Below are 15708 nucleotides of genomic sequence, written 5' to 3'. Positions count from 1 at the left end.
GCATCAAACGATCTCTACGTAAGTGATAAAAATAACTCGAAGAGAATTATATTTCGAAAATATTTTTACAATGTTTATGAAATATTTGAGAGTTTTCTCTCTCAGATTACTTCGATTTCTATCTAAAACCGGATTTAGTTAAATAAATAAGCTATTCAAATAAATTTTCAAACTCATCCGTGTTTATAAAATCTGATTTTGGATGATTTTTAAAAATATTTGCTTTAATTTGTGGAGTAGAAATGTATAGCTTCTTAAAATTATTAAACATTTATGAGGCATATTGTACAAGCTTGCACTTACGGTTATTAATTTGGGCAAGTTATGATGGATGATGGTGAGGCCTTACATTTGTCGAAACGCTTTCATCATAAATCAGAAAAAAACATGCTACAAGTTTGTGTACTCAAAGGTCAACTTTCCCATTCAGGTAGAATAGGAAATGATGCCAAGCTCATTTCACAAAATTGCATTTCTGAATTATAATTGCAAATGCGTTCCGGAAGAAGGCTACTCCTATGTTCTTTTATTCCCAATTTTATGGCTCATTTCGTATATATTCTCTTGAGACCGATACCAGAGTCTCGGTGCATTTCATAATATTCATATCCGTTCACATCAGCATTCAACTCAGCATTTTTTATGTTTTATGATGCTCTAAATCTGCAAAGCATTTTATCATTTAATTTCTGAATAATACCAAGCTTTACGGTTTTGACTCTGAAACTTCAGAGTTCCCCAAAACGTCATGAATAAAAGGCTATATTTTTTTAATTATAATTCCAAAATGGCTCTCTCATTTTAAACTTTGACTCCTTTTGTTCCAGTATAGGTCCAACTCAAAATTGAATACACGAGGAACTTGCAGAAAGTTTTTAATGAATTGGAAAGCCACCCTTCTGGGCAGAATTTTACTTCCGTAACTCTTAGAGCAGCGATTCTCAATCGGTGGTACGCAAAGAAACAAAGTATTTTTAACTATCAAAGTCAAAAGTTAAATACTCCAATATCCTGTTTAATTGATCAAAGCTAATGGTCAAAGAATTGGGTAATAGTATTTTAAGCTTTTTACCACTTTTACAAAGTTTTCTTATAAGGTATTTCTCCCGCCTTCTTGGCATGCCTTCGTTGTGTGCTGGGCGCGTATTCCAGAGGTACATGGTTCGATTTCCGGCGAAGATTTTTCATTTTGCCTGCTTCCAAAAGAAAAAAAAAACCTAATGTCTCTACAGTGCCTAAACTAAAAGAGTGGTGGATAATGATTCTCCACAGCCGGTATTTGGCGATTGGGTCCCCTAGAACAGCGGTTCCCAACCGCTGTTCCGCGGCACACCAGTGTGCCGTCTGAAGCACCGTGGTGTGCCGCCGGGTCTGGGTGTCACGGTGCTGTTCGCCCACTATAACTCCTCCCGTCACTCCCCCCGCCAGTGTCATAGGTGGTCACGGCGCTGTGCAGTGCTATAACTCCTCCCCCTGCCAATCTTGACAAGTGTCCGCCGTGTCCCTGCCCCCATGAGACGCAGGCAGACGCCTCACACAGTGTCAGAGAGACAACGGCTGATGTGAGGAGAGAGACACTGATACTGCAGTGATGGACAAGTTTTTGAAAAGGAAAGAACTGGACTCTGAACAAAATCTGGAGCCAGATGAGAGTCCGAGTATGAGTGGGGGTCAAAAGAAAGCAAAGATGGTTAAATTCTCTGGCGCAAGGCAATATAGCGAAAGCTATATTTCAGTTGGATTTACTTTCACTGGAGATGAACACAAACCATCTCCACTGTGCGTGGTGTGTGGTGAAAAGCTAGCTAACAGTGCTATGGTCCCAAGCAAACTTAAACGCCATCTCCAAACGAAACACCCTTTGCTTCAAAACAAGAATGTGGACTATTTTGTTCGCCTGCGTGACAACATGGAGAAACAGGCAACTTTTATGAGAAAAACAACAAAGGTAAATGAAAGAGCTCTTAAAGCTAGCTATCAAGTTGCTGAACTTATAGCCAAGACAAAAAAGTCGCACACTGTGGCAGAGACATTAATACTTCCTGCCTGCAAAGCTATTGTAGAGGAGATGCTCGGACCTGAAGCAGCAAAGGAAATAGCCAAATTCCCTATCTTAAACAACACAATTTCCAGACGTATTAATGACATGTCTGCAGACGTCGAAAGTGCGGTTTTGGAAAAGATCCGTATCAGTGAGAAATTTGCATTGCAACTTGACGAGTCTACTGATATCAGTGGACATGCTCAACTCTTAGCTAATGTGCGTTTTGTTGATGGTGATGCAATTAGAGAAAACTTCTTTTTTTGCAAGGTATTGCCAGAAAAAACAACAGGAGAAGAAATTTTTCGGGTCACATCAGAATACCTTGAACAAGGAGGACTTAAGTGGGAAAACTGCACAAGTGTCTGCACCGATGGAGCTGCACCCATGGTCGGGCGCACCAAAGGCTTTGTAAGCAGAGTGAAGGAAAGAAATCCAGATGTGATTATTACGCATTGTTTTTTACACCGCGAGGCCCTCGTAGCCAAGACTTTACCATCAGCCTTAGTTCATGTGTTCGATGATGTTGTGCGCATGGTAAACATTGTAAAGTCACGACCCATGAAAAGTCGCATATTTGCAGCTTTGTGTGAGGAGATGGGAGCAAAGCATAAAACCTTGCTGTTTCATACGGAGGTCCGGTGGTTGTCGCGTGGCAAGGTCTTGGTTCGTGTGTATGAGCTGCGGGAGGAACTTAAAGTGTTTCTGACAAATGAGGGGTCAGATTACGCAAAGCAGCTTGCAAGTGATGAGTCGTGTGCAAGGCTGGCATACCTGGCAGATATATTTCATCATCTGAATGAATTGAACACCCGAATGCAAGGCCGAAATGAAAACCTGCTTACAAGTACAGATAAAATAAATGGATTCCGTTCAAAGGTGCAACTCTGGCATCAACACGTGGAAAGTGGCAATCTTGAAATGTTCACACTCACCATGCAATGGCAAGGTGTTCACACTGCTGCACTGGGTGAGATAATAGTTAAGCATTTAAAAACTCTTGAGGAGAAGTTGTCATTTTATTTCTCTTCAGTCTCCACTGAATGCCTTGACTGGGTTAGGGACCCTTATAGCTCAGCATCAGTTGTTGGAAAGGAAATGACTTTACAGGAGCAGGAGGAACTAATTGAACTGAGACAAAATCGTGGTTGCAAGCTAAGATTTGCTGATCTACCTTTGGACAGTTTTTGGTTGGATACTGCCAAGGAGTTCCCCTTTCTGGCAAACAAAGCTATTTTGACATTGCTCCCTTTTTCCACTACATATCTCTGTGAGATTAGCTTTTCAAGCATGATTGCTATGAAAACCAAATACAGAGAGAGACTGAGAACTGTTGACGAAGAGCTACGTGTGTGTCTTTCTTCGATTCCAGCCAGAATATCAGCTTTGTGTTCAGCCAAACAGGCCCAGGTTTCGCACTGAAAGTATTTTATAATTTTTCACTATTCTGTTTACTTAATATTTCATAATAAAGTAATTATAAAATACTTTCTTTGTGCTTATTTGATTCCTATTCAAGAGAATTACTTTATTATAGTCAATATAGGCACAGAGTTAATTTTTTAACATTTTCTAATGGTGGTGTGCCTCGTGATTTTTTTCCCCGCGACAAGTGTGCCTTGGCCAAAAAAGGTTGGGAAATGCTGCCCTAGAAAACCCCAGTCGCGCTTTAAAAGGGGAAGTATATAAGGTATTTCTCCCGCCTTCATAGCATACAGAGGTTCGCGGTTTGATTTCCGGCGAAAGGCGTTGCTAATTGTTTCACCTTGCATGCTTCCAAAAATACCTAATGTCTCTACACTCTAAACGAAAATATTTTGAAAGTAACAGAAAAATTAGCAACCGACATTAAAAATAATCGTGTTTCATTGATAAATAATTTCACCCTGTATTTTTCTGAGGATTATGAAAAAGAAAATTGCGTGAAAAAGAAAATTAGAAATCCATTTTGCTCAAATGTACCTGAAATTTTATCTCGTAAAGAAAAAGAACAGTGATAGAAATTTCATGTGATCGAACTCTTAACTTATGATTTAAAAAATAACACACTTTTGGCTGAAACGAAAAAAAAAAAAAAGAATTTAAAGGTATTTCAAATACAGCTGTTATTTTTTTCTTTTTGCACAACCTATTTGTGTGATCAAGGATTTTCATCCATGTTATATTTGAGAAATAAATACAGAACAAAATTAAAAGTGGATCCTAATTTATGGTTAAAATAAGTGAAATAAGACTAGACAAAGAAATTGATCTGTCTTAAACAGCCCAAAATTTCGTACTAAATTTTAAAATTAAAGTATTATAACTTAAATTGTGATAATTAAAATGGTAACAAATTTTTAATCTATTATTTTTTCGTATGCATATTTTCTACAAATAGGTTGTTCAAATGGCAAAATGCATATTTTTTAAAATATTTCTATTGAGAAAATGAAAAATAATCATTTTAAAATATAGTTGTATAGGTATCCAGAAAAACATTTGTAACGTGTTTTAATTAAACTATTGATATGACGTATTCCGAATATATAAATTTTAATATTTATTATTAAATAAATTTCGACCAACATTTCAAAAATTTATTTTTAAGAATTTTATAAAAACTTCATGGGTTTAATACATGAATATATAATAATAAAATTATAGCATAGACTCTTAATATATATAAGATAAGTATTAACAAAGTTAAACAATATGTAAAAGCATTTCAGTACATTCCTATCATCCAAGAGTTACTGAAATCTTTCAAAACTGCAAACAATTTCTCACATCCCTGTTTTAAAATTATTTTTGCGAAAAGCATTTTTCAGAAATGCCGCATGGTGTCCTGGAATGTAATTAATCTTACACTAAAAATACCGCAATCATTTATACATATTCTTTCTCAAATTTTCATCGAATTACCCAAGAAAGGGTTACGCAATAAGGAAAATGTAATTTTTGCCATTAACCATTCTAAAAAATCTTTAATGAATGTAATTACCAATATCAAATAGGAAAATGCAATTACTTCTTTTTAAAGTAGCTAAAAGGATAGTAATTTAAAGGAGTGAATCTATTTCTTTACATATTTTTATTTATCTTCTAAAAACCCTCTTATTTTCATTAATATGATTAGTATGAAAATGTATCATGCTATAAACATAAAACGACTTCTTTCCGTAAAGCAGTGTAACAAATTGTGTTTGCAACATTGAAATAAGTTTCCTTTTGTAATTTTTAAACTAAAGTCGGTATTTTTAATTCTCTTGAATTCCTTAAAATGTGAATTCAAAATGGTCCATCTGCTATGTTTAAAATCGCATTAATATTTAAAATACATTGAAATATTTAGAATGCACGTTTGTGTGAGGGGCCAAGACTTTTGAACCACATTTAGCTATATTAGCTACAATATTTAGCTCTACTAGCCGTTGCGTAAGAAATAGCCCATCTGGAATCAGAAGCAGAGGATCCGGAATCCAAGTCCGGGTAGGACATACCTCATTTCTAGTATTTCCAGGCTTTTAAAAATCCCAATAACTCTACAAGGGGAGCCTGACTAAAATGGGATAAAAGATAATTTGTCATGACCTTAGTTTGGTGTCTGGATCTCCTCATTCCACAGTTGTTCTTTAAGTTAATTATTTTAAATTATGGAGAAGATAATAAGTCTTCTTCACGGTATGGTCTGGTTGGGTATGTGGTACATCCAGCTATCAGTCACAAAATCTATAATTCGAACACCGGTCAGAAGATTCTTTACGTATTTCCTGCTTCCAAAATCCCAAATAGCTTTCTGGTAGGGAATAACAAGATCAAGCTATAACTTTGGTCTTAGAAAGTCCATCACAGAGATATGTCTCCATTTAAGAGAACACTCGTTTTGCAGTATGGAATTTCCAATGTATTCTTCTGCTATCAACCAAACATGAACTCTTAGAGATTAGAATCCTACGCAGAGTTTTTCCTTCTTGATAGCAAGTCTGTTGTAGCATAAATTATGAAATATATAATTAAAATTTTTATAAGAAAATTTTTCTATTATTAAAAGATATCCCACAGATTTTTAAACTCATATATACAACAATTATTTTTTGTGCTATACTGTTCAGAAATACAGGCATGGCAATATTTACAAGCACTCGACTTGTTTTTAGTTCCAATCACATAAATGTCTTCATTTTTATTCTTGTTCTTGGTGATGTTTTAATAAATTCAATGCAGATGTAAAGAGACATAATTCTACAAGTGCATCAGACTAATATCTTTGGCTATATATCGCTCGTAAAACTCATCAGATCTTTCAGATTGTGATAAAACTGATCTGAGACTCTATTTTGGTATTCTTCAGCCATATGAGAATTCATTCTTTATGCAAACTCGGCAACGCAATTTGATGAGAATTTGTATTACATCCTGAAATCCTCCACTTCCCATCACTACTAGCCAAAGCAAATCATACCTTCCATTTCTCTGTAGGAAAAAGTATTCAAAAATTATCTTCCTTTGACTAATTAGTTAACTGAAGGCATTTTGTATCTATTGTTTTGAAATTTTGAAGGTTCTTGAGAGTGATGTGCAGTAGTGTAAAACGTGGTTTCTTACCAAAGGAGTACACTTGATTTAAGTTGGAAATATAAGGTTTAATGAGTACTTCCATTGAGTTTAACAAAACAGATGAACATATCATGTCAGACTATGACACATTAGTAAAACCATATGATGAATGGCAGATGAATTTACTTGACTGGTACAGCATGCGTTGAGTTTACTTGACAGTTCATTTTAGTTAGGCAGGTAGTTGGTGGCGTAGTAAATTATTCGGAAGGCTGTGCTAGATGCCTGTTATAGTCTAGTCTTACATAGCTGTATTCTACTGCAGATTTCTATGCCTTGAAATCGCCACACCACTCTGGAATAATTTATGGCCGTTGGCTGCATCGATAAGGTATATTGAGAGAACACACAGTCTTCACCTACACCAGAAAGACACAGTCTTCACCAACTCCAACACCAACAGTCAACTTCGTGCGGAGTCTACTGAGGAATTAAATCAGCGGTGCGCAATCTTGTGCTCGCCAATCATTTTGTATGTGATCGCCAGCCCGATTAGGTATTATGAACAAAAAATATTTTTAAAATAACCATTCATTTATATTTCTTAATTGTTAAAATATGGTAAGCATTTATAGTCATAAGAGATATCTTGCAAAACGTTATAAAATAATTGATTGCTAACTGATGAACTTGATAGAGAACATGGAATCTTATTGCTTCATGCCGATGTTAGATGGCTCAGCAGGGGAAAAGTACTTTTACGATTTATAGAACTTCTTTCGCCAATAAAGCAGTTTTTGGAATCCGGAAACGAAAGTGATAAAGAATAGAACTATAATAATTGGTTATCCGATCTGTGTTTTCTCACGGATATAACAGCTAAACTGAACAGACTGAACGAAGATCTCCAGAGAAAAGAAAAAACCCTTCTTCAATTGACTGGGACTGCAATTGCTTTTCAGATAAAGTTAAATTTGTGGATAAATCAGATGAAAGAAAAACATTTCACCCATTTTCAAAATTTATCAAGCCATATTAATAATAAACAAAAGAAACCGTTCTGATCAAACTGTTCTGTGAAATGTATAGCACTTCATTCCGTTCAGAATGAAATGTTGTTTAAAAATGTATTCTTTTCATATACTTAGGACTCTGAAATATTGTAGAAAAAGAAAAGATATGCATTTATATCTATATTTACGACGTTATTACAAAATATTTACATCCGATCGTGTCAAAATATTTACATCCGATCGTGTCAAAATATTTACATCCGATCGTGTCAATCCGATCGTGAAGCTTAATGGTAAATGACCCAATGTTTTGGTCACCACGAAGGGATCGCCAGTACTTTAAAGCAATGTTTGGAGGAAACGGGTTAGGGCCTACTTCCTACCTCCATGGGAGTGCTATCCATCAAAATTGGGGCTGAACTGAACGAAAGTAATTATATCAAACTGAGCGAAAGTAATTAAAGTCGTACAGTCACCTGTAAAGCTTGTCCTGGTGCTACTGTCAGACAAGTGACGTAAGTCACAACCACAGCAAAAATATCATTGTTCTAAGCCACAAATTTAAAAAAAAGAAAGATCAATAAATAACATTAAAGATTCCAAAAATGTTTTTTTTTCGCAAGATCAAGTTTTCATATGGCCTAGGTACATGTAAAAGATCAGTACTCTACGATGAGAAATTTAATCATTCATTAAAAAACAGAATTTTAGAGATGAAACACATATTTAAGCATCTGATTATTACCTCAAATTCTGCCACTATCAAGCAAGAATATATCATACAACAACTCATGTCTGTTAAACCTACCAGTATTTCGGTGGTAATAACAGTAGTGAGAACATTACTACATTAATCTGTAATTACTATTTGATCAATCGTTGATTCTGTTTCGCCATTTTTTCCCACTCCTTCAATTTTACTCCGTTAATAAGCGTTGTTACATGTAAGAGGATTTGAATACAGCGTCTTTGACTCTGCATATGTATAACAGTTTACTTTCTCTGAAGACTGACAGAAATGAAATTTTCTTTCACAATGTATTCTGTTTTTATCTGAAATCAAAACAAAACTAAGATTTGACATTTTCTAATCTTAAGAACTTTTTTTAAATTTTCGATGTTGTTTTTTAATACTATTTTTCTTTAAATATACTAGTAAATTAAAATTAATCAAACACTGAATCTAATTACCATAGTCTAATTTTCTTGAGGTTTTCGCATTCACAAACCTATACTTTTTTACATCAAAAATGAAGGCAAGGGCTATAACGGTATTCATTGAGAGATGATACATAATACACATTAGAAATGAGCTATCTGATTTAAAATTTACATAGATTGGAATGATAATCTTCATTATGTTTACATCTGTGTAACTAACTCTTCTAAAGATGTGAAATATTTAAATGAGTTCTTGTAATCATCATCACTTGTTTGAAAGCGGGAGATAGATTTCTGACAGATTCTGAAACTAGAAGAACGACCATTTACACCGAAATATCCTATGCTTTACATAAAAATTATTTTGAAACATAGCCTGAAAAAATCATTACCATTTCATTGAATCGTAGTTGTTTGCCTTGACGAATCAGTTTTTAGGTCATCCGTTCAATTTTTTGATCGATGGATGGACATCGTGTTTTCCCGAATATCACGCATTTGGAGAAAATACTGCATTGGTATCTGATATAGCTTCTTTGAAAGATATCGATTCTGATATGAAGAGAAATATCAGATTTTCGAAATCTGGACAATAACATTTTATTTGAAATGTACCATTATCTAAGTAGTTTTTGAGACAATGGAAAATGTTATAAAGATATCGGAAAACAAGGTAATTATATAACGAACAAGAAATTTTAGACTTTTTTTAAAACATGGTTGTAGCTTTTGATATAAATTATTGTTTCAAAATATATCTTCTTGGAATAGTAATGTTTTTAATTTTGGAAATCGAAATTTTTTTTATTTAACCTGAAACACGAAAAACAGAAGATACAAAATAAATCCAAGATTTAAATGTTTTCAGCTCAAGCAGATCAGCTCACCTGAAAGCTGACATATAGGGTTAAAACAAAAATAGCGTTTGTACAATCCAAGCTCAAAACCAAGACATATATTTTACATATTTTTTAAAGAAAGAACGTTCTGAAACATGTTTCATTTACAAAATTAAAAACGATATTCTCACTTCAAAGCATCAAAGAGAAATATATCACATCAAAAAGAAATATATCATTGAATTACAGAAGAGTTGTTTCCACACAACAAAAGAAATGTAGCTACAAAAATCCCGAAACACTACTTTACACAATAATAAAACAGAGCACATTTGCAAAAAATAAACAATAATAATAAAAAAACAAAAAAAAAACTGAAAGGTTTCAGATTTTAAATTACGTCTAAAGGGGCGTTTTTTTTACCATTTTGTACACTTTATTTATTAAATATGTTCTACGCACTTCAACCATAAATTTCAGGTCAAGAGCAATACCGCAAAATAATTTTAAACTGAGCATATCTTTAGATTTTCCGATACACAGTCTTACGCGCTGGAGATAAAAATGTTTTTTCTGTACAATGTTGCCATTGTTCACTTTAAAATCCTTGAGTTTGTTAATCACAAATTCGTTAAAGTTTTACGAAACATGAAATCAATAATAAAACAAATTTCAAATTTGGGCTTTCAGTTGCCCATATTCACAGTAGGATTACGTCATTGAAAATTGGATAGCCCTAGGTACCGTTGTTTTATCACAATGCGAGAAACATACATACATTTATGCAGATTCTTCGTGATTTAATTTCTTCAACTATAATACAGGTCGATAATTTTTTGGTGGCAACAATTTGAAAAGTGAAACAGACATTTAGAGTGATTCGACGCAAAATAGCAAAATGAAAACAATAGTCCCTCAGGGGCAAAGCCCCTCTGGACTAAAATTAGTAATAATGAAAAACAGTAAAATAGTAATAATAAAATTCTTATTTCAAAATTAACAAATAAAAATATTGTCTCGATTACGCAACATATAGTATTACAAGAAATAAATTGATCCTATATTACTTATAAATCGGAGTTAATGAAGAAATTAAAATTGATATCTCATAAAAGGAAATAAAAATTAATATGAAATCACCACAAAGATTAGATCAACGCATTTTACAAGTACTGCAAAATTTCCAATGCTACTGAAAGATGCTTCTTATTTCCTCGTCATTTAAATTTAAAGACAGAGTGAACAATTTTAAAGATAGCGATAATAGTAAAATGAGTTTGATGAAACTCTAAATTATTAGCTTGTTAATTATAAATCTACTTCAGGTTAGCCAATTCGCTAGCTGGCTGCCATATTCTGATCGAACTACCATGCCACAGTTTTTTGACGCGGTGAAGCGGTAAGCTGATTTCATTTTGCTTTCACTTGCATGGTGGCGACAGCTTTCCATTTTGACAGAAAGGAATTTTCTACCTTCAGTGAAAGCAGGTGCTGTTTTATTTGCATAGCGAAAACAATTAAGGTATATTTCTGTGTATAAACCTAAAACATTTAGAAGTGTTCTTTACTGCTGAAATTTATGACATCAGCTTATATACAAATTGAATACGATTTATAAATAGTTCTGCCCCAAAATAATATTTGATACCATAACAAAATTATTTCATCACATTATATATTAATCAAATTTTATAATATCTTATCCGACTTGGAGTATTCTACTTCTCAGATGCCTCTCTGCTAGACGTTAAGTTCTGCTGAAATCAACATCCTCTGTTTCAGCAGTGATATCATTGTCATTTGCCTTGTAAATCATATGATTATACTCTTTTCGTAGATGATTATGTTCAATTCATAGATGATAATGATTCAATTATGTCCTTAGCGTTATTCAGCGAAAGTAAAAACTTTCAAAACTTGCGGAAAATACAATCCTTTTTATCCAAGCATCTTTTACTTTAGAAGCAGATATTAAATGCATTTTGTTTGTAAAAGCAAATGACGCAACTAAAGAGAAAGAATCATTTAACTGCGAATGATTACCATAACTGAAAACCAAAGTTCAGCAACCTATTATCAAACCAATAAGTGATGTATGTGACCAAAAAATAGAAAGATAAACTACTGGCATGAAAATTACCATTTCATTTGCTATGTTCTCATACCTCAAGCTAAGCTAGACGACAAATTTTGTATTCTTGGTGCGATTTACATAACAGACATTCACAGATATAAATATAACATAAAAAGTATGAAAATCAAAATGGTAACTTTGTAGTCAACTCTAAATCTTTCTTTCAAAATGGATACTTCTCCTTGCCATCCTAAAAATAGTACCCGCTCATCGTTCTAAGCTGCGTCATTTCAAAATTAAGATATTCTTATATTAACTCAAGTGATGCAGATAATTGAAACTCAAATTAACTAATCAGAACGAAAGAAAATCACACTTTACCAAGCTTTCATCTGAGAATATGTCGCAGTTAGCTTTTTCACTTCGTTAGTGCCAACTTGCTGCTGTCACTGCTTCAAACGTATTTAAAAATTCTATATACAGTACCGATGCAGTTTTTTAAGAAAAAGCTTTACTGTGCCACTTAGATTAGTTGATTTAAAGATGTTTGCCAATTAGAATAAAAAGCAATATTTAAATCGGCCATCACTGTGAGCTTCTTCCTTATATCTACTATCCCTTCAAAGTTTCTAAAATATTTCATAAATTTGGATCTACAGGACCGATTTTAAATTCGGCTTACTCAAGAAATTTTTAATTTTGCAGAAAATGTTTGCAACAAAATATTACCTCTTGGTTTATCCATAGCTCTTTTTATAATCGGAAATAAAATCTACATGACTTTGAGGTTTTACGTAATACTTCAACTATGCTAATTTCGGAAAAGCATAATTACTTCTTTCAGTTTAAATCAACATGTTTTGGAATATAAGAAACATGAGTTTATTTAATTTGCCGTGGTTTCGAATTTACTCTTTCTTGGAAGCAATGCATGATACTTTATTCATATTTATCGGTATATAAAACTTCATAAGTAGCCGCACGGTTGAGATATCTAAGAGTTTGATCTGGGTTCGATTTTGGGCGAACAGGCTGGCTGAAAGAGCCGGTTTGTTTTCCGTGGTTTTCCCTATGTGTATGGTGAATACGAGCCACTCTCTCTTAAAATGTTCTTCACAAAGGCATTTATTCCTTTAGCCAAAAAGACCTCGCATCCTCTGCCGTATTCAAATAACGTTAACCTCAGACTTACAGTTTTCAACAATGTACAGCCCCTAAGCTTTGATTAAAAGAAGGGTATTTATCACCACTAGAAATTTTTCAAACGATTTCGTTTTTATTTCGGATTAGAAACTCATTCTGAAAGGAAATTAATAAATTCCATACCCTCTGTTACTTTCTCACCATCATGAAGTGCTTAATTTTCTTCTGCATGAGTTGCTCGAGTGCTTCGAAAGGATTCAAGAGTACTAGATTACGATCATTAAAATCTCATAAAATGTAACCTAATTGAGATTAAAATTAGTTTTAGAAAAGTATCCTTTAGAAAAACAAACTATTTTTACGTTTTATAATGACTGCGGGAAATATAAGACGTTAATACGAATTTGCCCATATTTTTTTTTAAATTCTGTAATATTTTAGAAATATTTACAGAATTTATATTTTCACTTAACTGTATACTTTCGCATTAATAGGAAATACTTTCTCCAAAAAAAAAAAAAAAAAAAAAAAAGTTAAAGATAGTGTTGCATTTTTTTACATTCCGTCCTTTCAGCATCAATGAGATTACGATAGTTATTTATCATGAGAAAGCACTTGTCCATGAGAATGTTTTCTTTAAAGGGGAATTTCTAAAGAAAACAGACTCATATTCATTCATTGGAACAACATATTCTCTCAACCAGCAGGATCAAATTTGAGGTGGTGTGGTTTGGTTTATTTAATTACGGCAAAGCATATTAGGGCTGTCTACCTAAGGGAAGGGAGGCCCCCGTGGAGGACTTTCTAAGGGAAACTGGCTCGTGTACACGTCGCACATTCGATTCGAACCTCGGACCGAACTACAAGTGTTCAGCGACTTTACCACTTGGCCTCCGGTGGGCCCAATCTGAAGTGAACTTCAACTTCATCTTACAAATATATCGCTTCAACTATTACACAAACGTGTAATTTTGACGGCTCTTTGAGAATTAATCCCTGAGGCGCATGACAGTAAGAATTTCCTGGCGTGGTAATCTCACTAAGGAGAAAACGGAGGTAAGGAGAAGAAAAGGGGGGAGGCCATGAAGCCTGAAATCAGAGAAACGATCTAAGAGATGAAAAATTTGGATCTGATTGTACTGTTGAGGTCGACGAGACAATGCAAAGTGTTGCAGCGAAGTTACAATTTATAATGCTAATAATGAATACAATAATGCACTTACATGAAATAATGATACAAAATATGAAAAAGAAACAATGTAAAACTATGTACTCTATATACAATATATAAAAAATTCCCCCCGTGTAAGCAATGTTTAAGTAAAGGTGAACTACCGAATTTCCAGTGCTTTATCTAATAGGTCTCGGGTGAAAACTTAGTATAATGTCTACATCGTCCGGAGAGCAAAATTCTCACTGATTATGAAATAGATATAAACACAAGTAAAAACCAAATTGTTCACTAAATTTTGCGTAAATTTTCATTTTTAATTGGTCTTTCTTTCAAAAAGAATTTTAATTTATTTCCTATAAATTACAATATATTCTAAAACTCGGGCAAAAGCTCACTTGGACCATGCAAGTAAAACAACGAGTTTAAAGGCAAACTGTAATTAAGGTGCACAACACTTACTCGTACACGATACTTTAAGGAAATTTCTGTATTTTACAAATTTAATAAGCAGATTTAAACTGCCTGTGTTCTTACAAGAGTTTTTTAATTTAACAATTCTAGAACATGTTCGTTAATAATAAAAATAATATTTTAGCATGAATACTTTGAATATAGTACTAAAACTGTGGCAGCACATTTACTAAAGAAGAAATGGAATAATGATTACATTAAGATGAATATCTTGTAATCTGAGAATTAAAAGTACTTTTTTTGGATCCCTGATCCTTTTTCATGTGTTATTTTGTTTATCTTAATTTCAAACATTAACACTTTACCTGTGGATACATGCTCCTTAAGCAGTTCAAAACTTCGGTACTTCTCTGTTTCAACCTCCATGGAATGAGTCTCAGAATGAAGATAGCTATCAAAAGTACTATACCAAAGTATACCTGAAAGAAATAAAGTTTAAAGGGGATTTTGTCTTGCATATTAGATTTTCCACGTAACTAACAGAGCTGGCACATTAAATATCGGGATTACACATTCCTTTTTTCCGGGCATTTGACACATTCCTTTTTTAACAGGAAAATGTCCGCTATCAGTGTACAATAACTTAACAGTCAGAAATTGCTTATATGAGAGTCTCATCTCAAAAAGAATTAGTTATCACTACGGTTTTTGTGAAAAAGGATAGAATGAATGATATGAGTGATTTTGAAATTGGCATGATCGTGAATCCATGATCAGGAGGTAAGAAAACTCAGTTCAGGCATCTCTGAAATGGCTTTGTTTTAGTTTTTCTCATGCAACACTATATGGAGGGTTGAGAGAGTGGCAGTTGAGCAAACCCATTTCTGGCAATAAGAACAATTGCATCGGAAAGTACTGCTGAAGATGTGAAAAGCTGCTGCTACGAATCAGCCGCATCAACAGAAGGGCAAGAACAAGACAAATTACAGCTAGCACAGTACCATTCCAGTGCATTATAAAAGGAATCCGAACGCAATACACGAAGAAACTTGCAACTGATGAATTTTATCAGCAGGAAATAGCTAAGAGTACCTATTCTACCACCGAAAATAGGAAACCGCAGTTGCTAGTGTCCGGAGTTTTCTTCATTGATGCTTTTGCTTCAGATTCTCAGTTATAACTAAGAGATCAAACAGATTGGATAATTGCGAGTAGCCTGAGGAATGGAGGAAAAAGTGATTCGTAACTTTGTCTGCCTCGTCAGCGGTAATATTTCAGGCAAGTGGCCCCTGAGGACAATTTAGACAATTAGG

The 15708-nt window shown here is 33.8% G+C and overlaps 1 protein-coding gene across 1 annotated transcript in view; it reads right to left on the bottom strand.

Moving 5' to 3' along the window:
* The window catches only part of LOC146997395 (sodium/potassium-transporting ATPase subunit alpha-3-like), a 40114-nt gene extending 24705 nt beyond the window's left edge, over positions 1–15409 (bottom strand). The window contains exons 1-2 of the mRNA XM_085817865.1: positions 15236–15409; positions 14761–14874 (exon numbers count right to left, since the gene is read on the bottom strand). Coding sequence (XP_085673991.1) covers positions 14761–14874; positions 15236–15409 — 288 coding nt within the window. The remainder of the gene's footprint in view (positions 1–14760; positions 14875–15235) is intronic.
* Positions 15410–15708: the final 299 nt, after the last annotated feature.

Source organism: Stegodyphus dumicola, chromosome 5, assembly GCF_044657685.1.
Source record: "Stegodyphus dumicola isolate Sdum_Otavi_A_Nest chromosome 5, ASM4465768v1".
Lineage (NCBI taxonomy): Eukaryota > Metazoa > Arthropoda > Arachnida > Araneae > Eresidae > Stegodyphus > Stegodyphus dumicola.
The sequence above is the reverse complement of the archived record's forward strand: the minus strand, read 5'-3'. Positions and strand labels throughout refer to the sequence as shown.